General features: G+C 40.2%; 2 protein-coding genes across 4 annotated transcripts; one reads left to right on the top strand and one right to left on the bottom strand.

The window, feature by feature from the left end:
• Positions 1–260: 260 nt before the first annotated feature.
• kptn (kaptin (actin binding protein)) lies at positions 261–16339 on the bottom strand. 3 transcript variants are annotated; one of them, XM_037749556.1, is made up of 13 exons: positions 15744–16339; positions 10847–11068; positions 7690–7772; positions 7510–7594; positions 7332–7386; positions 6561–6639; positions 6053–6126; positions 5019–5125; positions 3138–3233; positions 2963–3026; positions 2725–2860; positions 2084–2257; positions 261–801 (listed from the first exon to the last, which is right to left on the bottom strand). In XM_037749556.1, the coding sequence occupies exons 2-13, from the start codon at positions 11046–11048 to the stop codon at positions 637–639; spliced, it is 1320 nt and encodes a 439-aa protein (XP_037605484.1). In that variant the 5' UTR covers positions 11049–11068; positions 15744–16339; the 3' UTR covers positions 261–636. The 3 variants fall into 3 exon arrangements, with proteins under 3 accessions (XP_037605484.1, XP_037605483.1, XP_037605485.1); XM_037749555.1 differs by lacking the exon at positions 15744–16339 and having other exon boundaries at positions 10847–11246; XM_037749557.1 differs by lacking the exon at positions 15744–16339 and having other exon boundaries at positions 3147–3233; positions 10847–11245.
• Positions 16340–19862: 3523 nt separating this feature from the next.
• Positions 19863–23049, top strand: crx (cone-rod homeobox). Its single transcript, XM_037749572.1, has 3 exons — positions 19863–20374; positions 21418–21569; positions 21781–23049. Exons 1-3 carry the CDS (start codon positions 20278–20280, stop codon positions 22417–22419), a joined length of 888 nt encoding a protein of 295 aa, XP_037605500.1. The 5' UTR covers positions 19863–20277; the 3' UTR covers positions 22420–23049.
• Positions 23050–24934: the final 1885 nt, after the last annotated feature.

Raw genomic sequence — 24934 nt, forward strand, 5'->3', positions numbered from 1 at the left:
AGTTTGAGCAGTTTACGTTTGCAGGAGGGCAGTTGCATGGAACTTATATTTGTACGGAGTGTGTTCCATGACAAACACAAAACGCTGCTGCACGAGGCCAGTAAGTCAGCATCGATACCGGCTCGCTGTTAGAGGGTTTTATAACCAACGTGAATATTCAATGAGTCTACATGTGACATAGGAAGGGGAGCCTCATCTGAACGGCTTGTTGAATCACATGTTTTCTGATCTAGACAGCCCACAATAAACTGACTGGGTCGTCTTATTTCACAGTTTATGGGTTAGTAGGAACTCCAGATACACAGACAGATGTGCAAAAGCACTGAAAAAGTAAGAAAAGGAAGAACACAGGCGATAAATAGCCAACATACAACAACAACAGTGAAAGTGTGTAGATCTAAATGTGATTTATTATCTGTAAATGACGGATGGGGTGATAATGTGCTGTAGAGAGTGTACGATCAGTTTCCTTTATCATCACCTACATTCAGTGAATTCAGTCTGTTTTGGGTGGTTAATGTGATGTTGGTGTCCGTCATGTTCAGGAATACACAACCTGAGAAAATCCTTCATGTTCCACCTGTAAATAAGGTAAAGGCTTCAGTCTGAACCATCAGGACCTGCACACAGTTTCTCTTAAGTTGATGGTGTCTGAGCAGTACACTCCTCTCTCTTAGCTGGAGCATCTTTCTCCTCAGCATCTTGCGCTTTCGCTGACTCCGGCTCAGAGCCAGCTGTGAGTGCCGACAACCTGAGGGCGAGCCGCTCCAGGACCAAATCAGCAGTGCCGGTAAGAGTATGCTGAAAAGACAACACAACATCAAATTAGATATACAATATGTAAAGACTAGGGCTGTCAAAGTTAACGTGATATTAATGCAAATTTGTTTCAACGCCACTAATTTCTAGTATCATATCAAACTACAAAAACGTAATGAATCCATCGGTACCAACCATGTCATACTAGCTTGTCATGAGGGAGGTTAAATAACGCTCCAAACAAGAGCTGTTGTTGCCTGCTGGGCTGCAGTTTGCCATGTTATGATTTGAGCATATTTTTTATGCTAAATGCAGTACCTGTGAGGGTTTCTAGACAATATCTGTCATTGTTTTGTGTTAATTGATTTCCAATAATACATATATACATACATTTGCATAAAGCAGCATATTTGTCCACACCCATGTTGATAAGAGTATTACATACTTGACAAATCTCCCTTTGAGGTTCATTTTGAACTGATAAAGAATGTGTGATTAATCTGTGATTAAATATTTTAATCAATTGACAGCCCTAGTTTATATTTTAGCTCTATATTTGAACTTGCACCATTTTCTGTCTGAGATTTGAGGAAGTAAAAGCGGTGATGAGTGCTCTGTGTTGAGCTGGCGTTGGATGTGTGAGGGCGACAACGCTGACGGTGCATGAAGTGAGATGTTTATTGTTTAACAGCAGGAATCATTTCTCTTTGGGGTTTGTTAGAGTTGTTGGCCAACTTCAACTGCTCAGTGACAGAGAATGATGCTTCAAGAGGCTTCACATACTGACTGAAAAAACTCATTTAATAATATAATCGAGAAAAGCATTTTATTAAAGTATTTGGTCTTTAATTGATATTTGTGTTGGATCTCTTTCACTTTTCAAGCTTAGTTCTTATGTGGAAATGGGTCGTTTTTGACAATTACAGGCCACCACAAACAAAAGGAGCAGAAGAGACTGTAAAATCAGTTCTGCTGTAATTTCTCCTGGTGGCCAGTAGAGGTCAGCAACTACCTTATGCTTCAAGTCACTACTCCATTAGAAATAAAATAGCTTTTCTCCACTTCAAGAGCATGGTTTGGTTTTTTAGGACATGGCAGGAGAACAGATTTTTGGATTTATTGTTGGTGCAACCAACTACACAGCAGCTCTTCAGCGTAGCGTTAATATAACTATCAGCGGTTTGTTTAAAGTAGAAGTTTGGAGACATGTTTCAACTTCTTCTGTTTCCTCTGTTACCATCTATGAGACACGGGGTTGGTTTCCCCCAAAAGGGGGCGTGGTCATGAGACTCTGGATGCTGTAACGCAGCTCTCTGCTACATACCTGCAAGATGTGCAGTCCCTTTAGTGTGAGGACAGCCAGCTCTCTCAGACCGTCCCCGGTCAAGTCTAAGTAGATGATGGACAGCAAAGGACTCTTGAAGCTCCTCCTCCACTGTAACTGAAACTGTCCATCTTGTCCTCTTCCTGTTGGCTGGAATTTGTAACAGAGAAGTTCCTGCAAGGTAGAAAGGCAGAGATACCATCGTCAAAAAAAAACTACTGAAGAAATTGTAGTAGTGTCCGAGGTGGAGGTGTTTCCACGGGAGGGACGATGATAAAATGGAACAGATCACAGTAATCCAATAACGGTTAAAAAAAAAAAAGGAGATTTATTTCTAAAAAAGGCACTTGATTTAAGTTTCAGCTTGGAAACTAGGTTTTCAATGTGCTATTCTATCTCAACCCCTTGAGCAGTTGAGATCTTAGGAAGATGAGTTGTTAACTCTTTACCATTTGAAAATAGCATGAGTATGTGTTAGTGTGTGTATGAAAGCCTGATATATCTTCTTCCTCTGTGCCGTAGAGCTCCATTGTCCATAAACGAGTAAAAAACACATCAGTGACAAACGCTGTGTCACTGGGTGACATGTTCCTTCATCATCATGAACACAGACACTGTACTGGGTTAGGAGGAGCTCTCACCTGCCCGTATGTTCCCAGCAGCACCTCCTTCTGCCCGTCAAAGTCCAGGTCAATGACCAGAGCACAGAGCACCGCGTCCCACTGGTCACTCTCTGAGAGGCACACCGAGCGGGACAAGCCTCGCTCCTGGACGTCTCTGAGAAAACACAAATAACACACATGTTCTGAGCTCAGCCGAGAGCAACTCTCTCAACCACAGAGATAATGATTACTCCCCTGATCTCTTCTATGTTCTGACCTGTAGACAACTGCCATCTCTATAGTACTGGTTACCAGGAGGTTGTAGCCTTCCTTTTCCACACCTGAACAAAGAAAAGACACAGACAATCAAAATCCTTGATTTTTACCAGACTTGTCCACAGAGACGGACAGGAACACTGAAGATGTGAAACTAAAACAGAGCAGTAACATACTTTTCTCACCGTTGGGCTCAGTTTGGCAGCTCAGAGGGAACAGCAGCACCGAAGAGATCGGACTGTCGAACTGGAACCGCCAGCTCTGCAAAACCTCTGATAAAAATAGATAGCACACCTGGGAATAGTCCTACAGTAATATCATGTTTGCTGAATCTTGTAGTCATTTGATACAGAACCAAGATGGACATTATACAAAGATAGAACATTTTCTTGACGTGGAAACTTGACCTCTAGGTTCCTCTTTACTGGTGAAATGAGGGAGAGAACGGGAGATAGAGACTGGTGAGACTACAAGCATCCGACAGTCTCCCCCTCATTCACCCACCTCAGTCAGGGAGAGAAGAAGCAACCCCATCATCAGCTGGAGGGCCTCTGATCAACATACTATACGTACAGTATTACAGCTGAAAGACAGCCTGAGCTTCAGTGTAGTACAGTAAAACGTGCTTCTTCAAGTCCACTCTGAACATACATTACACTTTGACCACTGTCGATCGAGCCAGCGAGTGGAGGTTGTGTTAGCTAGCTAGTGCTAAACTAGATAGCGAGTCATCCTGCAGCTAGAGCTAACTAGGTAGTGCAGCCTGAGTGACAGGAGCCAGCCTAGCAGTTAGCAGGAGATGTGTGTCGTTGAAGACATCTTCCTCGTGGTACTTTGTACTATTCTAATCACTTTCTAATATTCTATTTACTTTGTAATATTCCATTTACTTTGTAACATTCTATTTACTTTGTAACATTCTATTTACTTTGTAACATTCTATTTACTTTGTAACATTCTATTTACTTTGTAACATTCTATTTACTTTGTAACATTCTATTTACTTTGTAACATTCTATTTACTTTGTAACATTCTATTTACTTTGAAACATTCTATTTACTTTGTAAAATTCCATTTACTTTGTAACATTCTATTCACTTTGTAATAGTCTATTCACTTTGTAATATTCCATTTACTTTGTAATATTCTATTCACTTTGTACTATTCTATTTACTTTGAAACATTCTATTTACTTTGTAACATTCTATTCACTTTGTAATATTCCATTTACTTTGTACTATTCTATTCACTTTGTACTATTCCATTTACTTTGTACTATTCTATTTACTTTGAAACTTTCTATTTACTTTGTACTATTCTATTTACTTTGTACTATTCTATTCACTTTGTAATATTCCATTTACTTTGTAATATTCTATTCACTTTGTACTATTCCATTTACTTTGTAATATTCTATTCACTTTGTACTATTCCATTTACTTTGTACTATTCTATTTACTTTGAAACTTTCTATTTACTTTGTAATATTCTATTTACTTTGTACTATTCAGAGACACCAGAGGGTGACAGATGTTTCGCTGAGTTCTGTCTGTACTGAAGGTGGCAGAGTAAAAGAGGCAGATGAGCAATGGGTGCTTTATAGTGTGCTCCTGATTGGGTCTCGATGGGATTAACCAATAGCAAAGGCTGTTGGAGGTCGTAGCACCAAGTACAACCTCTCACTGTTCAAACATTACTCCAAGATGGTTTCCCCCCCTGCTGGCCTTGTAGTCACACTGTTTAAACAGCCAAAATGTGCTACTTTAGCTGTGTTACGTATTTGTAAACCAGACACACATGTTTAACTCATTTTAAATTAACTGAATCAATAACATTAGTGTTAATATTGGGTTTTATTCAGTGATGGAGACTTTGCAGCCATTTTGTCAAAGGTTTGTAGTTCTTTTCTTGACGTGGGATATATTGTAGATTCCTGATACCTCCAACTTCACTGAATTACAACTAGGAGGCTAAACATTTTTTCGAACTTGGATGCTCATAATTACGGTGTGAGCAATATGAGGACAGTGATTGTTCTGTGTTCGGTCTCTCTCACCTGGTCCTGTCTGGTTGACCAGAGCCAGTCCAATGCAGCCATTCTGACAGCCAAACGCTGAGAGTCGCCGGCCACCAGCTATACTCAACATATCCAACCACAGCACACTGCATGGAGGGAGGGGAAACACAAGCAATACACACAGAGAGTTATGATGATACATACATTCAGCTACATTTAGGTATTTTCTTTTTGACAGGGACAGAACTGAACTACCACTTTTTTGCATTCAGCTTTCACCGATCAGCCATAACATTATGACCACCTGCCTAATATTGAGTAGGTTCCCCTTTTGCCGCCAAAACAGCCCTGACCCGTCGAGGCATGGACTCCACTAGACCTCTGAAGGTCTGCTGTGGTATCTGGCACCGAGCCGTCAGTAGCAGATCTTTTAAGTCCTGTAAGTTGCGAGGTGGGGCCTCCGTGGATCGGACTTGTTTGTCCAGCACATCCCACAGATGCTCCATTGGATTGAGATCTGGAGAATTTGGAGGCCGAGTTGACACCTCCAACTCGTTGCCCTCCACATGATGTAAAAGAAAACGTGATTCATCAGACCGGGCCACCTTCATCCTTCGCTCCATGATCCAGTTCTGATGCTCACATGCCCATTGTAGGCACTTTTGGTCGGTGGACACGGGTCAGCACGGTGCACCGTGACCGGTCTGCAGCTACGCAGCCCCGTACGCAACAAACTGCTCCTCACTGTGTGTTCTGACACCTTTCTATAGGAACCAGCATTAACTTTTCAGCAGTTTGAGCTCCAGTAGCTCTTCTATTGGATCGGACAACACGGGCCAGCCTTTGCTCCCCACGTGCATCAATGAGCGGTCAGTGGTCTTAATGTTATAGCTGATCAGTGTATAAACATCTCAAAACCTCCTCTGTGGTAGTTCCCGCTACAGTAGGCGTCTCCAGGACCACATTTAGCCGTGATGACTCAAAAGGTGAAAACAACACCAGCGTGTCTGTTGCGGTCGCGGCTGGTGATAACAAATACAGAACTATTAGAGCAAAAGGAACCTCAGACTAACTTGCTGGGCAGTTGTTGCAGTTCAGGGAAGAGTCTCTCCACCGGCTGCTCCTCAAACTGGTGGAGGGAGGCGTTCTGTGGAGACAGGAGAGTCAGGCTGAATGATGAATCAACGTCTCCCACAGATATGCAAAACTCATTACCATCTTGTTTTATCTCTTTTGCCCGGAAAAAAAAGCCTTCCTGTAGCTTTCATCCCTTTTAACCCAAAAGTCTTCTCTTTGACAGAACAATGAATCTTGTTGTTTTTCTAACGTAGACGGGGAGTACTTAAAGATCACAAACATCTGCATTTCTATAAAAACTGGGCAAACTCAGTCTATTGAAGAAGATCATGTGATGTGCTCGAAAGCATTACAACAGCTTTGATTGTTTTGAGAAATGAATCTTGTGTTAATAATTCTAGTGTTCTGGTCTTTTGCCATATTTACTTGTAAAATGCCTAAACAAAATGTTGGTTTAATACCCCCCCACACGCACTCCCAGAGGCTCCCCGTCTCTGATCTGACCTCCTTGTACAGGTGGATCCTCTGGTCGTGACCGCTGAGCAGAAACACCGTCTCTCTGCCTCCATCGTCACACTGCACTCTGACGGAGAGAGAAAAGATCACTGAACTTTACCATCCAGATACACGGTCAGGTTTTCTCTGTCAGACGGCGTCGGTACAGAAGCTGCTGACTGACAACATGACGACACTGAAACCCACTCATGAATACGAGGATGAAACAGATTCAGAGCTGCATATTACATGAGATGTGGTAAAATTATTGACATCACTGCAAAATCAATTCCTTGCAGCAATAAAAGTAATGATTCAGTACGGTCAAAGTTAAGTGCAGCACCAAAAACTTCTCACTGTATAAAAAGTGAAAATAATACATTTATCAAATACTAAAAGCAGTACTGTATGTTTTAACTTATCCCCTTCCATAACTACATGGACTAGATGCACTTTAACCTTTGACTGCATAATTGCACTTTGAGCTGCATTATGTGTTTAATGATATTACACATGCAGACTGCCTATATCTATTTATTATGTATTTAATTATTTTTTATAATCATTGTCTTTATTATAACTATTTTCTTTTATATTGTTTTAGATTGTCTACTTACTTTTTACTGCCGTTTAAGACAGTATGCATATACGACAGTTAGTTACCATGCCAACTGAGGTGTGAACTTGAGCTATCTTTGTGAGACTGATGGGTGAACCCCAAAGTTAAATGCTGTTCGTTGACAGTGTATCACAGCTCTGCAGCAGCAGCAGCAAACTCACTCTGTGTGGTACAGGTGGAAGGGCGTGAACTGCAACTCCAGATTCAGGCAACTCTCTGTTGAGAGACACACACGAACATCAGCATGAAAAACATCTGTCAGAGTAAGCGCTGTACACTTCAGGACTATGGCATGCCATTTCAGTCATAAATACATAAACAGGATGATGCTTCACTCACGTGCAATAGACTCTAGATTGAACTCTGATCCGGGCTCATAGTCACAGTAGATGTTCAGGAAGGGCGTGGCTTTATCACCAGAGTCCTGCAGGAGTTCAGCCATTAGCAACAGTTCTTTTACAACCCTTATAGTAAAGTATACACATGTTATGACTTGTCCACTTCAATATGTGCAAATACCTTAACGAATGTGATGCCCACCACCAGGCCTCGCTTCGGTGGAGACTTGTTGAAGGCATCAATTGATACGATCTCTGCATCGACTAGAGAAAGAAGACGGCATCAACCAACGACCAACATGTACGGAAGAAAACAAGTTTCAGGACTAAAGTTACAAAAACCTCATTACTAAAAAGAATTCTGATTAGCATACTTAATACATCAAATACTGATTGGGCCATGACTTGTTGCTGTAGTGAGATTATTTAAGGCAGGTAATACATTTTAATTGAAATTTGCTATCTTTCATACTACCACCTTATTAGAAGACTGTTGACAATAATAACAGATAAAGGTAAAATGATCATGAATCAGTTGTTTCAATAATTATAGTTACTATCCCAATAAATGAATACACTAATCCAAAACAGACCGAGTTCAATGCACATTATCTCTTTGTCTTTTTTATTTACTGCATTTATGAAGAGGCTGAATCTGTAACAGCTATCATAACGTTCAGGTCTTGCCCTATATTTAATTTATGAGGAGGAAATTAAATACAATAAAATTAAATTGGCCACTCATGAATTGGTGCGCTTCACATTCCCTCTTCATCATGTGGAATATTTTGACTTTAGCATGCTGCAGTTTAGGACTAGAGAGGAGGACAGGAGCTGTCACTGTTCAGCACATCTGGAAAAAGACTTCCAAACATTACATTATGTGGTGCTTCCTGCAAGAGAGGAACAGCCCCACTGCGGTATTTATTTATTTATTTATTTAAAAAGGATCCCCATTAGCTAATACCAATGGCACCAGCTAGTCTTCCTGTGGTCCGAGCACGATATGGGACCTTTAATCCTCTGAGACCCACAATAGACCGTTTTTTGTCTTTTTTAGGGGTGTACAGGAGGCCTTTAGGGGGAGATAGCAGGTCAACAGTAGATGTCAAATAGAAGTGGTGTACATCATCTGAAAGCTGGGAACCTGAAGATTAATTTGAGATGCAGCTCAGCACTGTGTGTCAAGTTGTTATAGGCTACTATGGGGACTACCATCATCACACATTATAATACAGTTGGGTTCATTGGATCCTTAAGAGTCTCAGCTTTACAGTGATATCCAGTTTATGTAATTCAAAGACTGTTTAGGGACCCCAGTATGCAGACATATTCAAATACACCATTTTAGAATAGGAGAAAATAACATTTATACTGCATTCAAAAAACGGCATGTTTTTTTTGCCCCAAACTGCATGTGATTATCATAAAGTGGGCATGTCTGTAAAGGGGAGACTCGTGGGTACCCATAGAACCCATTTACATTCACATATCTGGAGGTCAGAGGTCAAGGGACTTCTTTGAAAATGGCCATACCAGTTTTTCCTCGCCAAAATTTGGCCCAACTTTGGAGCGGTATTTAACCTCTTTCCCAACAAGGTAGCATGATGAGGTTTTCTTGTTTCATATGATATCTGTACCTTCACTCTAGCTCTAAAACTGAACCTGCTGGAGCCTCTTAAAGCCAGTAAAGTTGGTCGGGATCTCTGGTCTCAAGAGGGTTAAGTAAAGACTCTGAATACTTCTCCACCACTGCACATATATATATATATATATATATAGCAGTGCATCCGTCAATAATTGTAAGTGAAAGAATTACAAATAAACACAAAAAACTAAGTAAACAAAGAAACTACATTTCCAAGTATACAAGAAAGTAAAAAATAATGATAATAATAGTAATTATTAATTACGATATCGACAAAACTAAAAACAATAGTGAATTATAATGATTTTAATAAGGGTTAAAGCCATTGGCTATATACACATAGTAGGCCATACAGCCAAAAGTACTATAGTTAAAGGAATCAAAGCTTACTGATCAACATGACTGGTGTAATAATATATAATATAATTAGGGCTGACCTGAATGCTTCGAAGCTTCGAAGCTTCGAAGATTCAACCGTTGCCATGGTAACTGACCTCCAGATCAGTATTTGAATGCTTCGCCTTTCTGTTTATATATAATGATCTAATATATATGATCTAGATGTAGAGAAATGACTCCTGTCAGTGTATACAAATTGTATATACTGTTGGGTAGTAAACAATGCAAAAGAAAAAGTGCATAAGCTTCATAAGTCTGTAAAATGGGACTGCAGCTGTCAGTATAAAGCAGCATGGTTTTCAGGTGAGTACCTGGGATGTAGGTGAACTGTGTGTACCTGGGATGTAGGTGAACTAACAGTACCTGGGATGTAGGTGAACTAAGAGTACCTGGGATGTAGGTGAACTAAGAGTACCTGGGATGTAGGTGAACTAACAGTACCTGGGATGTAGGTGAACTAAGAGTACCTGGGATGTAGGTGAACTAAGAGTACCTGTGATGTAGGTGAACTAAGAGTACCTGGGATGTAGGTGAACTAAGAGTACCTGGGATGTAGGTGAACTAACAGTACCTGGGATGTAGGTGAACTGTGTGTACCTGGGATGTAGGTGAACTGGACCTCCTGTTAACTAGCAGTACCTGGGATGTAGGTGAACTAACAGTACCTGGGATGTAGGTGAACTGGACCTCCTGTTAACTAACAATACCTGGGATGTAGGTGAACTAACAGTACCTGTGATGTAGGTGAACTAACAGTACCTGGGATGTAGGTGAACTAACAGTACCTGTGATGTAGGTGAACTAACAGTACCTGGGATGTAGGTGAACTAACAGTACCTGGGATGTAGGTGAACTAACAGTACCTGGGATGTAGGTGAACTAACAGTACCTGGGATGTAGGTGAACTAACAGTACCTGGGATGTAGGTGAACTGGACCTCCTGTTAACTAACAGTACCTGGGATGTAGGTGAACTAACAGTACCTGTGATGTAGGTGAACTGGACCTCCTGTTAACTAGCAGTACCCGGGATGTAGGTGAACTAACAGTACCTGGGATGTAGGTGAACTGTGTGTACCTGGGATGTAGGTGAACTAACAGTACCTGGGATGTAGGTGAACTGTGTGTACCTGGGATGTAGGTGAACTGGACCTCATGTTAACTAACAGTACCTGGGATGTAGGTGGACTGTGTGTACCTGGGATGTAGGTGAACTGGACCTCCTGTTAACTAACAGTACCTGTGATGTAGGTGAACTGTGTGTACCTGTGATGTAGGTGAACTGTGAGTACCTGGGATGTAGGTGAACTGGACCTCCTTGGCTACAGGTCTGATCTTGTGCTGCAGCTCCTGGTACCTGAAACAGACCACCTTCCCTTTGAGAGTAGCCGCTAACAGCTGCTGCTGGCCGGCCTCACACAGCCCGTACACGTTGCTCTGCGACGGGAAGCGGCTGAAGCTGTCCTCCGAGAAGGGAAACGACTCTCTGAGCATCCTGCAGCAGGAAGACTACACTGTCATGTCAAGAAGTAACTCTGATCATGACTGTTCTGCTGCAAAACACAGGAGATTAACGCTTCATCCAGTGATAACACATCTGATTTAATCTGGAAGAAGATTTCAAAGTGTCTGGTTTATTTCTGTCTGGTTTTAAATCGACTAGTTTGGCTAAATCATGGATGATTTATTAGAGAACCAAACGGGAACCAGATTGTCATGAAGCAAAACATCCGGGTTGGGAGGAGGTTCTTCTTCTTCTGCAAACCATCTTAGAGGTGCATTACCTCCACCATCTGGACTGGAGTGTGGAGCAGGAGATTGTGCAGAAACAAAATTAAAAAAAAGAAGAAATAAAATAAAATAAAATAAAATAAAATAAAAATAATACAAATATATATATATATATATATATATATTTTTTTTTAACTTTTTTGGACATACTATACTAGGACCTTTTTTTGTTTACTTCAAAATACAATACTATGACTTTTTATGACTTTTTTCGACAAACTACATATACTACTATATACTGTGACTTATTTTTTCGACATAGGCCTACTATCTCTTTTTTTTATTTTTTTTCCGACATACTATGATATGACTTTTTTTATGTTTTTCGACATACTATACTATGACTTTTTAATTTTTTTTCCAACATACTATAATATAACTTTTTTTTAATGTTTTTTGACATACTATAATATAACTTTTTTTTTAATGTTTTTTGACATACTATAATATGACTTTTTCCAATTTTTTTTGACATGCTATACTATGACTTTTCAATCAACATACTATGACTTTTTCCCCACATACTATACTGTGAGTTTTTGTTGACATACTATATTCTGACTTTCTTCCGACATACTATACTATGACTTTTAAAAAAAATTACGACATTTGACTTCTTTTCGACATGGTATACCATGACTTTTATTTTTCAATGTACTACTCTGACTTAAAAAATAATAATAATAATAATAATAATGAGGAAAAACTCTAGATTCGTTTAACTAAATCAGTTTCTCTTAAAAACTGAATAATTTCACAGTATATGTTATCCGCTGTATTCCCCCAATAGACCTGACAATGAAAAGTCCTGATGTTTTGTGAAAGGTGATTCCTCTGGATACTGTAATTCCTGCAGTGTATCAGTACATGTTCCACAGTTTCTGCTTGATTACAATATGTGCATTTCCCAGTTTTTTATTTTTTTTCAGAGGGCATCCAGAAGGTGGTGCCCTTTAGGCGAATGCCTATATGGCCTATGTCTTAAGCCGGCCCTGAATTCCAACAATATGAATTCAATATTTTATTGAAATAAAATAAATGTATGCTCTTCATGTATCAAACCATATCTGTCAGCGTTTAATCTTTCACAGCGCTATACCATGCAATTAAAACAAAACAAATTAAACTACAACCAAACAATACAACCCCTGTAATGACGTGCCTACAAACAATATAACTAAATTAAATTATATTTATATTTACATAACCATAACAACAACGAAAAATCAGTTTGGGCTGTGACAGATCCCTTTGTGAAATCTAACAGCAGATACAGTAACAAAATAAGCCACATCTTTACCAGCTGCAACAGTAATGTACACATTAATGCACCAATAATCATAATTCAATGATATCATATACATTATTCTGAAATGGCCCATTCTGCAATTTGAATACTTTTAGTACTTTAAGTATATTTTGATGCCAATACAAAAGGACGTTTACTTGACAGTGACTGTATTTCTTCACTGTGGTAGAGTTTATTTACTGTTTATTTACAGAAAGACATTTATGACCCAGTTATGTTTTATCCAAAGAAAACAACTTTATGTCTATTGTGATAAAAATGAATAACACACTTTTAAGAGTCAGACATGATAGTATACAGATAATACTCTAGGTGTTAAAATGATTGTACATATTTAAATGAAGGGCAAACATACCATTGTGTTTTCATTAGGGCCGCCTATTCAGCAGCATCTCCAATATACAGTCACGTTAAAGACACGTCCACCAGATGTCAGTGAACACTCACTCTTCACCACCAACTTGTATTTCTACACAGAGAAAGAGAGAATAACCCCTAACCCTAACCTGAGAAGGGACCTAGACTTGGCATTTTTTAAGGTTTGATATTGTAAATCAATAAATTCTCTATAAACAAGGATGCCACCTGCAGGGGAAATGCTCTAATTACCTTGGAGCAAATGTTTCTATAGTAGCTCATTTTCTATAAATATAGATATACTTATTGCATCTTTATTGCAGAGGTGACAGTAAGAGTGAAATAGCACAAGGATAGCGTTGACCACAGGCAGAAAACTTCTGACACACTTTTTATTTTTTTATAAATTCAACAACAACTGCAGTTGCAACATCAACACTGCAGGCTTGGTGACACCCATTCACCGGTGGTGTGTTTTACAATGTCCAGCGTTGTTACGGGGGTGAAGCAGACGGAGGTCAGGCTCCGCGAGCTGCTGCTGCTCCATATTGAGACGGTTTCGGAGGTGGCAGTGTGCTACCCCCCCACCCCCTCCTAATACCACCTGCTAATCCATCTGCAGGATTACTGTCCACTGTAATCACTCATCCTCTACACTGACACACCTCACCTCACTCTGCAACTCCTGACTCATTACACACACACATGAACGTATTATGGCTGTACTTTAATATGTTACCGTTTTTTACACCTGGTGAAACACGTTTCTCTTTGCCGACATGTTATTCTAACATCCAGGATCAACATTTGTCTCCCAATAGAAACACTGACCTAAAACACTGGCAGCAGGCAGCATTTCAACAGTATTACTATTGCCTTTTATTTATTTAAAATAGGGCTAACGTGATAACACTTTACCACAAATTTGGTTTAACGCCACTAATTTCTTTAACCCATCATATGAAACTAGAAAACCTGATGAATCCATTGGTACCAACCATGTCATACTAGCTTGTCATGAAGGAGGTTAAATAACACTACAACGTACGTTACATTTTAGTGAGCAAAAATTGTCATGTCCATTTTCAAAGGGGTCCCTTGACCTCTGACCTCCAGATATGTGAATGTAAATGTGTTCTATGGGTACCCACGAGTCTCCCCTTTACAGACATGCCCACTTTATGATAAACATGCAGTTTGGGAAAGTCATAGTCAAGTCAGCACACTGACACACTGACAGCTGTTGTTGCCTGTTGGGCTGCAGTTTGCCATGTTATGATTTGAGCATATTGTTTAATGTTAAATGCAGAACCTGTGAGGGTTTCTGGATCAATATCTGTCATTGTTTTGTGTTGTTAATTGATTTTCAATAATACATATATACATACATTTGCATAAAGCAGCATATTTGTCCACTCCCATGTTGAGAAAAGTATTAAATACTTGACAAATCAGGAACAGATAAAAAAAAAATTGTGCGAATAATTTGTGATTATACTTCAACAGGCTTTACTTTTTTTCCATTTTTGAAGATCCACATCCACATTACGCCTTCTGTTCTCTCTTGTAATACACCTGGGAAAGAATCTCACTTATGTGCAGACATCCAGCATGCATTGCATCCCAGAGGGACGTCTGATGGTGAGGCTGGTGGTCATAAACGTTTCACCTCCATGATGGAAACAGTTCCTCTGTGAGGTTGAGGAATGGAGAGTAAGATGGAAGGAAAAGTGACCCCATCCTGGATTGATCTGTGACTGAAACAATACATCGTCCCATACAATTACAAAACATTCTGGATTCTGCCTCCTTTCCTCACCTGGCACAAGAGGTCACCATGTTTCAAAAAAACATTACAAACAATAATAATAAAAATACATGAAAAATTATATAAATATACCAAGGGAGTTTGCCAACATAGATTTACTCATAAATGGTTCTTTAAGCACAAATTGAAGGTACTTGCACTTTACTGGATTATTTCCTTTTTACTTTTACTGCATTACATTTCAGGGGGAAACAGTTTAGGTTCTACTCTGCAACATTGATTTAAAAGATAGATACTGTTTGCTTTTCAGATCAAGATTTTACAAACAGAAACACGTTCTTATAAAATACACGTTTGGCTTTTGATCCTTTACAAAAAAAAGCAGTATCATTTAAAGCTAGGGTTGGTATCATCTTCAAACACATTTTATCAGTGTATTTCCCAATTTGGCCCTTTATCAAAGTCGTTCACATCCTTACGCTTCCAAAACATCAACTTCAAAGACAAAATGTTCACCTGCTGTCTAATACTGTATATCCCACCAACTGCCAGGTGCCGTTGTAATGAGATAATCAATGTTATTCACTTCACCTGTCAGTGGTCTTAATGTTATGGCTGATTGATGTATACTACGCATACTTCCACTGATTGTTAGAAAGATGGTAATGGTGTCGCTGACTGAAACAGGTCTACACGATAGAATATATGACAGCAAAATTGCAAATGAAGATGGACATTTTTCCACAAAGATGGACTCCAGTTATGACGTACTGGACTATATAAATGTTAGGATGTGGACAGATACTCTGAAAAAGCCCTTTGTCAAGGAATGTGTTACATGTTGTATGATACTGACTTTGAAATTTAAATGAAAGTTGAATAAAGTTTAAAAGAAATCCCTTCAAGAAGGGATGTCCTCACATCCAGTATGAACAGGCAGCAAACAATGAGGGTGCACACTTACAGTAGATCTCTGCAGTATTTCGTTTTATTCTGAGCTTTCGGTCTGTCAGACCTTCACCAGAGCATACGTGTGATTCAACAATGGACAGGCTGGTAGAAATAACCAATCCCATTTTAATCATTGTCAGTATGCAGTGCACCTGTGCACACCCTGGTGGTAGAAGCTCCACCTCTTGGGAAGTGTAGTTCTAGTAGAGAACTGTGAGGCATACAAATAGATGCCATATTTGTTTTATAATACAAAATACACAAAAGAGGTGGAACACAGTGAATAGAGATATAACACATATATATAATCACGAAGCACCTAATAGTAATATCATACATTTTCATCACATAGTGATTGGGGCTTTGAGAAGGATCAGGCTTGAGCCATCATAAATCAGAGATCCCCAGATCTATAAGAAAAAACAAAAATCTCAAAAAAGAGACAATAGAACAAAGAGCTGTGGAGGGGTATCAGGTGAGGGCCATCATAAACCATAGAACTGAAGAAAACATCTTGGATTACAGCACAACACTCATATCAAAATCCTTCAATCAGTGGCAGAATATTTTTGGCATCATTGGGCAAAAATTCCATAATAACCTTCCAGCATATTGTAATTCAAGTGTTCTGAGAGAAAACTAAACTTCTGCTCCTCCTCATGGCTCTGACGGGAGACTTTGACCAATCACAGGTCATTTCATTGAGAGAGCGAGTGTTCCTATTGGCTGTGCTCCGTTCATGTGACTGAAACTTGGCGTTCCTTCACCAGATTTCACAATGGCGGCGGCGTCACAAACTTTCTCATTTTACAGCTAAACAGTACACTACAAGATGATTCTGAAAACATTTGAGGCGAGAAATAGGCATTAACGTAACATAATATTGATTCATATTTGATCAGAGCTGCCTAGTTTGACCGTTTGGTCGGAGTTCGCGAGTGATTGACAGCCGGCTCTCATAGACGGCAGCTGGACAGCAGACCTCAGATCAGCTCTTACTGCTTGTTTTCCTCCGGTCTGTGAAATCTTGCAGATGTCGTTAGGAGCACCGGAGGACACAGAGGCGCATGATTTTTGTCAGGTTACCTGTTTCATGTACTACTGTCACGATATAGCAACCGTTTTATAAATATAACTTTTTTAATCATATTTGCTCCAATCTCGCCTACTGCAGCTTTAAGTTCTCTTTAATGTTTTGTTCTAGGACATAAAATACGTCAGTAAATATCCCAGTATGAATGTTGAAGCCTTTATGTGTCTTAAAAAAGGCGATTGCTAACAAGTGTCTAAATGAGACGACTAAATGTCATCACGCCGACTCGTCCTTCAGAAATCATAAAGTGGTGTTCATTAGTGGAGATTATCTTGCTGAACAAAACGTGTAAATATCATAAACGTTTGTTCGCCACAGAGCTTATTTTCTGCAATAATCCAAAAACCCAATGGAACAATCCCATTGGCTGTTAGTGGAGGGAACCAGGGGGAGATGATCACTTCCTGGTTGGCCTACAACAATACGTCATCCCTGGAGCACTCTGTTGGGCTTTATGCTGACTCAGCAGGTTGAAGAATCTCAGAGTGGACCGATAACAGCTGTTTGTTTCACTGTTGGACTGTCTCATTAACCAGGAGGACATTCAGAGGGATGTTGAAACCACAGCTGATTGTTGAACATGGTGCTGTATGGTTTAACAGTATGGTGCTCCAACTGGGACTATGTGTCCTAACAGGACTGGGTGGGGGGTTAGTGGCGGCCGGCCGAGCTGCTGGTGGCACCTAGTTTGCACAGAGGAGATTATTACAGTGTGTGTGTGTGTGTGTGTGTGTGTGTATGTGTGTGTGTGTGTGTGAGTGTGTGTGTGCGTGTGCAGGGTGACTGATTGGGGCTGACAGCAGCCTCTGTATTGCTGGCTGGCCTGCAGATTTAGCCGACCTGTTTTAGACACTCTAATCTGGATTAACTGCAGCAGTGTGTCAGTGGGGACGAGAACGAACCAGAGCTTCCTCCACCCTCTGCCCCTTCACCTGCTTCTCCTCCATCCCTCTCACTCCCCCCTCCCTCCCTCTGTGTACCTATACCCCCCCTCTCCTCTCCTCCTTCCCATCGGTTACATCCACCTGTTCTCTCTTTTATTTTCGTCTTCCTCAGTACGTTGAACACAAACTCTGTTCTGTCTTGAAATAAAAACGCTTGCGTGTCTCTGTGAGTCCATCTTTAGAGGGGAGGGGAGGGATTATACCAGCTCACTCCTCTTCCCTACTTCCCTATTTGCTGTTGCAGCTACAAGCGGTTCCACTAGATTGCATCGCCATCATCAGTATCATCAAAAGATCTCACTTTTTTTTTTTTAAAGATCCCACCTCAGAATCCACATTTTGTCCAGTAATCGCAATGCCTCATAATAATAATAAGTCAACAATATTTCAATACAGCAGAAGAACAATGCATGCACATGCACAGTTTAGTCACAATACATGTGCATGTGTATATCTCAGACTCAATCTTGAGCAATATTCTCTCAGTGGCAACACTGTAGTCCACAAAAAACAACTCCTGTTTAGTAGTGGTAACTAGTTAGTAGTGTCCATTTATAGGTTTCCATGCGGTGCCATCCAGCTAGCTCTGAATCCTCCGTCCATGCTGCTCTCTCTCCTTCAGTTCTCCTGTTGCCACATTCTCCATCTTCTGCAGTTTTCTTGTCTTTCTTTTCTCCCAGTCGACACATGGACCACACGTTTCCCCCTCCGTGTGGTTACAGTTCCCTCCAGCCTCCTTTCCTGCTCCACCACTGAACGGATTGCTCCGTCTTTCCTCCCTTTATCTGGAGATAAGATACTTACTTTTCAGATAAAGCATATTATGATAAATCAAATGAGCTTTGTCAGTTTTGTGAATCTGTGTGTTTGTGTGTGTGTGTGTGTGTGTGTGTGTGTGTGTGTGTGTATGCAGCTGTTTTGGAGATAAATGTAATCTGTCAATTATGTGTGAATGTATGAACTGCAACTGCAGCAGCAGGTTAATTGATCAGTAGGAGGACAGAAGCCTTTGAGGGATAAAATGAGAATTGAAAGGAGAACATTGTAATATTTCTGAAACAAAAATCCTTAGGATAAAGATAGAACTTTATGAATCCGAAGGACATTGTTTTGCATGGGATTGCTCAAAATTAATAACAATAAAAAACTCAACAGAGTAATAAATATTAAGTTTATAAGAAGTAATATTAACACCAGTGTAAAATAGACTAGCAATAAGAGTAAAATAAGCAAACTAAAATAGAAAAGTAGATAACAACATCATAAGAATCAAAACAAGAGTAATAAATGAAGTAATATTAATACCAGTGCCTAGTAAAATAACAATAAAAATAAGATAAAATAGTAAAATAAGTAATCTAAAATATAAAAGTAGACAACAACGTAAGAATCGAAACAATAGTAAAAATATAAAAGTGTATAAGAAGTAATATTAACACCAGTGCCTAATAGAACAACAATAAAAGTACAAAAGTAAGATAAAATACTTATATAAGAAAACTAAAATAGAAAGTCATAGGCTGTTGTGCATTATATTGAAAGTAATATTTCTGTATGTTCTTAATATGCCTTGTACAAAGTATTTCCTTTTATAATTGTAATATAACTTATTATTTTTAATGGACCTTCCCAGCATGTTGCTTTCAATATATTGTGCAATATTACTTTGTATTACTTGCTGTTTATTTTCACTGAAACAATTATATAAAAAGGGAAATATTTCTTTGCAAAACTATTTTAGTCATAAAATGTGGATTTAATTTTTTTTAGTATTTTTTTTCTTCTTCTTCTTATTAATATTATGAATAGTAGTAGTAGTAGTAGTAGTAGATATTAGTAGTAGTATTAGTATTAGTATTTATACTTGAACTAGGTTACTTTCTTGTAAAGCTTGTATGTATTTGATCCAAATGAGTGATGATCAAAGACAAGAATCAGAAAATCATTTCGAATTTATGAGAATAAACTTTGTGTAACTTTGGTTTGTCTTATGATGTAGCCTGTTGCTTTGGTTTACCTTGTGTGTGTGTGTGTGTGTGTGTGTGTGTGCGTGTGTGTGCATGTGTGTGTGTGCGTGTGTGCATGTTTGTGCGTGTGTGCGTGCATGGTGGGAGTGGTTTGCTGAAGCCACTTCTTGCTTCCCTCTAATTAGCAGCGTGTGCCGGTAAAGAAAGCCAGTCCTCTCGACCTCTCCAACGCGCAGAGGCACCACCTGTTCACCACTTCACCTGTGTGATGACTAACGGTGAGAAATCCGACTTGCAGAAGCAGTTCGGATGCTCAGTGCACGGTAGTGTCATCTGCTGCTGCTAAGCTGACAGACAGGAACAGCTGAAACTGCAGGTAGAAGAAGAAAAGAAAGAAAAGAAAGCACTTTGAGTGTTTCTGTGGAGAAGTTCTGCAGGTTGGATCCGACGCACCGACTTGTTGGAGCTCTGAGGTTGGCCTCAGTTGTTGCATCTCCGACAGACAGACAAGTCAGCTGCAGGATTTAAAAGCCTGCTGCAAGGATGATGTCCTACATAAAGCAACCTCATTACACCATGAACGGGTTAAATCTGCCTGGCCCCGGAATGGATGTGCTGCACACAACCATCGCTTATCCATGTAAGTAACAAATCTATTTTCTTTAATTTTCTTTTGTGTTTTTCTTTTATGTATTTGTGTCTTGCTTTTTCTAGTAATTTTTGAGTTTATTCAACCCAAACTGATGCGTAAAGACGCGCAGGCTGTGCGTAAAGCTGCTGCGTAAAACAAGGATAAGCACTTTATTTCATAGGAATATTAACAAAAGTTTGGATATTTATGATTAAATAGTAAAATATACCATAAATGTATCATTACTACACTAATTTAACCGAAGAAAAAATATGTAATAGATGTAGTAGATTGTTGATTTAAAGAAAAGTTAATGGATAGGTTGTTTTATAATGTTATTCTCAGGTATTGTCTTATTTATTGTAGTATTTATTTAGTGTTCTATTTATAGATTTTAAGGGCTGAGAGAGAGCCATCAGGGTAAAATGCATTTCACTGTACACTGTTCTTTTAAATGCATATGACAAATAAACCTGAAACTTGAAACTTAATCTTATAATTTCTACATGACTCTTCTGCCGTAGATATAATGTGTTACCACAGATAGATTTATTAATACGCAGATACAATGAAGTCACTGTGGAAACGTCGCTGTGTCTCAAATATATGCATAATTTCTGTGATTACATCTAATATTTCCTCACTATACTTTTTCTTAAACAAATGTCTGTGTGCCTTTGAGGGCATATATATATATATGTATATATATATATATATATGACTTTTACTGCACAAATTATAGTTAAATGAATAAACTGTTTGTCAACTCTTGAAAGAATCCGTGATATAAGGAGCAAATACACTTTGTCTTCATATCGGTCACAAGCAGACTGTAGAAAACAAGTCAGGATTATGAACAGCATCATGATGTACTGTGAAGTTTCCATTAATATTTGTATTTGTTGTCATCCTCACGCACATAATCACATGTCATGTTGCCTTTTAAACATGTCATGAGCCTGAGTTGTGCTCATAATTCAGGTCAACTCTCTCTCTGCTGCTGCCAGATTAATAATCCCCTCTCTTCTCTATCTCTCTCTTTGGGTTTGCAGCCACTCCCCGGAAGCAACGCAGGGAGCGCACCACCTTCACCCGGACACAGCTAGACATCCTGGAGGCGTTGTTCTCCAAGACCCGCTACCCAGACATCTTCATGAGGGAGGAGGTGGCCCTCAAGATCAACCTGCCGGAGTCACGTGTGCAGGTACTGGATGCTGCAGCCCAGATGGAGGCCGTACTGTTCAGTGTTTGTGGGTTACTTACAGTGAGAAGTATGCATATGCATTTGTAGTAACACCTTAGTTACAGAAGTCACTCTTCTCACCTCAGTACCCCACACCTCTAACTATTTAACTCCAGATGTTTGCATGTCTGACGGATGTTTTCATGTTGCATCTTCTTCTCTGTGCCTCCAGGTTTGGTTTAAAAACCGCCGTGCCAAGTGCCGTCAGCAGCAGCAACAGAGCAGTGGCCAGTCCAAGCCCCGTCCTCCCAAAAAGAAGGCCTCTCCAGTGCAGGAACCCAACGCCCCTGATCCTCTTCCTAACCAATCTGGCTCCTACAGCCCATCCTCTGTCCAGTCAGGCCCCAGCCTGGTGCCGAGCTCCAGCACTGGAAACTCGGCCGTGTCCATCTGGAGCCCAGCAATCTCGCCCTTGCCCGACCCTCTGGCCTCCTCCTCGGCCCCCTGCATGCAGCGGCCATCACCTTACCCCATGAGCTACGGCCAGCCGTCGGCCTACACCCAAGGCTACGCCAGCACCACCTCCTACTTCACCGGCCTGGACTGCAGCGCCTACCTGTCCCCCATGCACTCGCAGCTGTCAGGCACCGTGGGCGCCCTCAGCCCCATCACCGTGCCCTCGATGGGGGGCTCCCTAAGCCAGTCCCCGGCCTCGCTGTCCTCGCAGGGCTACAGCACGGCCTCCTCCCTGGGCTTCACCTCTGTTGACTGCCTGGACTACAAGGACCAGCAGGCCTGGAAACTGGGCTTCACCACAATGGACTGCCTGGACCACAAGGACCAAAACTCCTGGAAGTTCCAGGTCCTCTAGAAAAGCGAGAGAGGGTGGTGTTCATGTGAGATAGTGTGAAGCAGTTCTGCCAGAGGACTTGTTATCTTTCATTTTCAGTTGCTTGTTTGTAAGATTTTTGTTTTATTTTCTAAAGGTGACCTCTGTAGAAAAGCATTTTATGTGAATGAGTTTGGAAATGAAGTGACCAGTGACTGTCATCAATGCTGCCTGACTGCAAATCCGATCTGTTGTCTTCTTCATGCTGCGTTAAATAAGGGAACAAAAGCCTTTAAAGAGTTTGTAGGGAAATACTGGAGCTGTATGTTTGGAAACCCACCGAGCCATCTCTTCTTTTAACGTGACAGACACACGACATGTGTTTCATTTTTAAACTTGCATTGTCATAGTGAAAGGAGAGCTGCTACGACAGGACGGAGCTCTGGAGTCCGATAGGTCACCTCCTCCTTCAGGGTCTCATTGTTTTATGCTATTTATTATTATTAATTTATGCTACATATAAACATGTCATTTGGTTTAGATATTTTTCAGCATGTGTGTTGCGTATTGCAGTGTTAGCCTTTAGTGTTATCATCCCCCAACTGTTTGATGGAAAAATTTAGATCTTCTGTTTTTAGCTGTGTGACATATTAAAGTGATCTATTCTTTACACTTGGTGTACTGACAATCATTGAAATGAATTTGTGTTTGCATGGTCGTAGTCTGTTTAGAGTTCTACATTGATCCACAGCTGGAGGTCCGGATGGAGACTGGACCCAGTGGATGTAAAGGGGCCACGTTGTGGTTCAGGTCTGGACCCGTCACGGCTCTCACTGGTCCATCTTGGTTATTTTAGCTTATCTGATTCTGGGAGTGTCCCAATCCTCTTATCCTCCCTTCAGCAATGCCCTAAGTGAATTAGTTAGGATTATTGCCCTATCCCCTCTGTCTCTCACCCGTCTCACCCTCCTCGGCCTTCTCTTCCTTTCCTGTCTCTCTCCTCGTCTTCTCCCTCCATCTTTCTCCACCTTTCTTTATTCTCTCGTCTCTACCTCTGCCTGTTTTTCTCTCAGCTCGTCTGTATCTTCCCACGTCTCCTGTTGCACCACGTTCCGAAACATATGAATCAATGCCGTTTAATAAAACATTTTGACCACAGTTGTTTTTAATGAATTGTTCCATCTCTGAGATATATCTAGATATTTTATCTCTATCAGCTCAGTGGTTCCCCTTCTTTCACCCCCACCAATCTCCCCAACTCCTCCGACTATTTGGTAATCCCCACATGACCTGAATACAGCCACGCAAATTCAGCTACGACATCAAATATGTGAAAATGTTTTATAGAGGTGTGTGTGTTGTGAAGGAAGAAGATTGTCTGTTACCTAACAAACATCGACTACTCTCTCATTGATTCCCGTAACATCATTTGTCATCTTTTTAAAGCAAAATTTAATTGTCATTTTACAGCAGGAACCACAATACATCTAACCTGAGGTTTTATTGTTTTAAATCGATATACAAGGCTGGATAAAGTATCACTCCTTTCGCATGTTATTCTGATATAGATGATAAAATATAATTCTATTTTTTGTTGCTATGTAAATCACACGTCCACAACCATGTAAAATGTCACAACATTTTGATTATAAATTCAGATCTACTGCACGGAGAGATGCGAGTGACATTTCAAAGCATTTTTCTGCACTCAACACCGACCTAATCCCACTATGTGCTGGTTTAATCCCTCTGCCCTCCTTCTCCCCAGTGTGATTGGTTAATCCCTGCGTCTGGCCACCCTGATTGGTTAACCTCTCTTGGAGGGTGCAGTGCACTTGTAATCTTCCCCCTCAGCACTGAGAGTTTCAGACAGACATTTGTGCTGTAATCCCAGGGAGGAGCAGATGTGATGGGGGATGGACGCCACCGGGCAGACCTTGAGGAAGGTGACCGCCGCAAAACAAAAACACGGCACGCGGTCTGAGGAGGAAACCTTCAGGCCCCGTTTCCTTCCACAAGTGGTGGAAGAAGATCTTTTACTTAAGTAAAAGTATCAATACCACAGTGTAGAAATTCTCGTTACATGTACCAAAAGTACAAAAGTATAAAGTACTCATTATGTAGAATACTATATATTACATCACTGGATGATGCATTCATGTGTAAGCACCACTAATAAAGGTAGGGCTGATTGAACTACTTTATGTACAGACTGGTAGTTTAATTCATAATAACACATCATCATTTATTAGTTGAACTACAATATTGGCCTCCAAAATGTAGTGGAGTGGAAATATAAAGTAGCATAAATTGGAAATACTCAAGTAAATTACTTCAAAATAACTATAATACCACAGTATTACTATAATACTCCAGTTGTATTACATCACTGGAATTTACAAGCACTGTTTAAAACGAGAAAATTAAGAAAGAAATGTTTTAGGAAAAGTCTAAACATTGGTTGACAGTAATTGTTACAGGTCAAAAACGCATACAGGTTTGATAAGAGCTTGCTTTGGTCAGGGTGTGTGAAATGCATCCACTAGAGGGCGAAGAC

Source organism: Sebastes umbrosus, chromosome 17 (genome assembly GCF_015220745.1).
Source record: "Sebastes umbrosus isolate fSebUmb1 chromosome 17, fSebUmb1.pri, whole genome shotgun sequence".
Lineage (NCBI taxonomy): Eukaryota > Metazoa > Chordata > Actinopteri > Perciformes > Sebastidae > Sebastes > Sebastes umbrosus.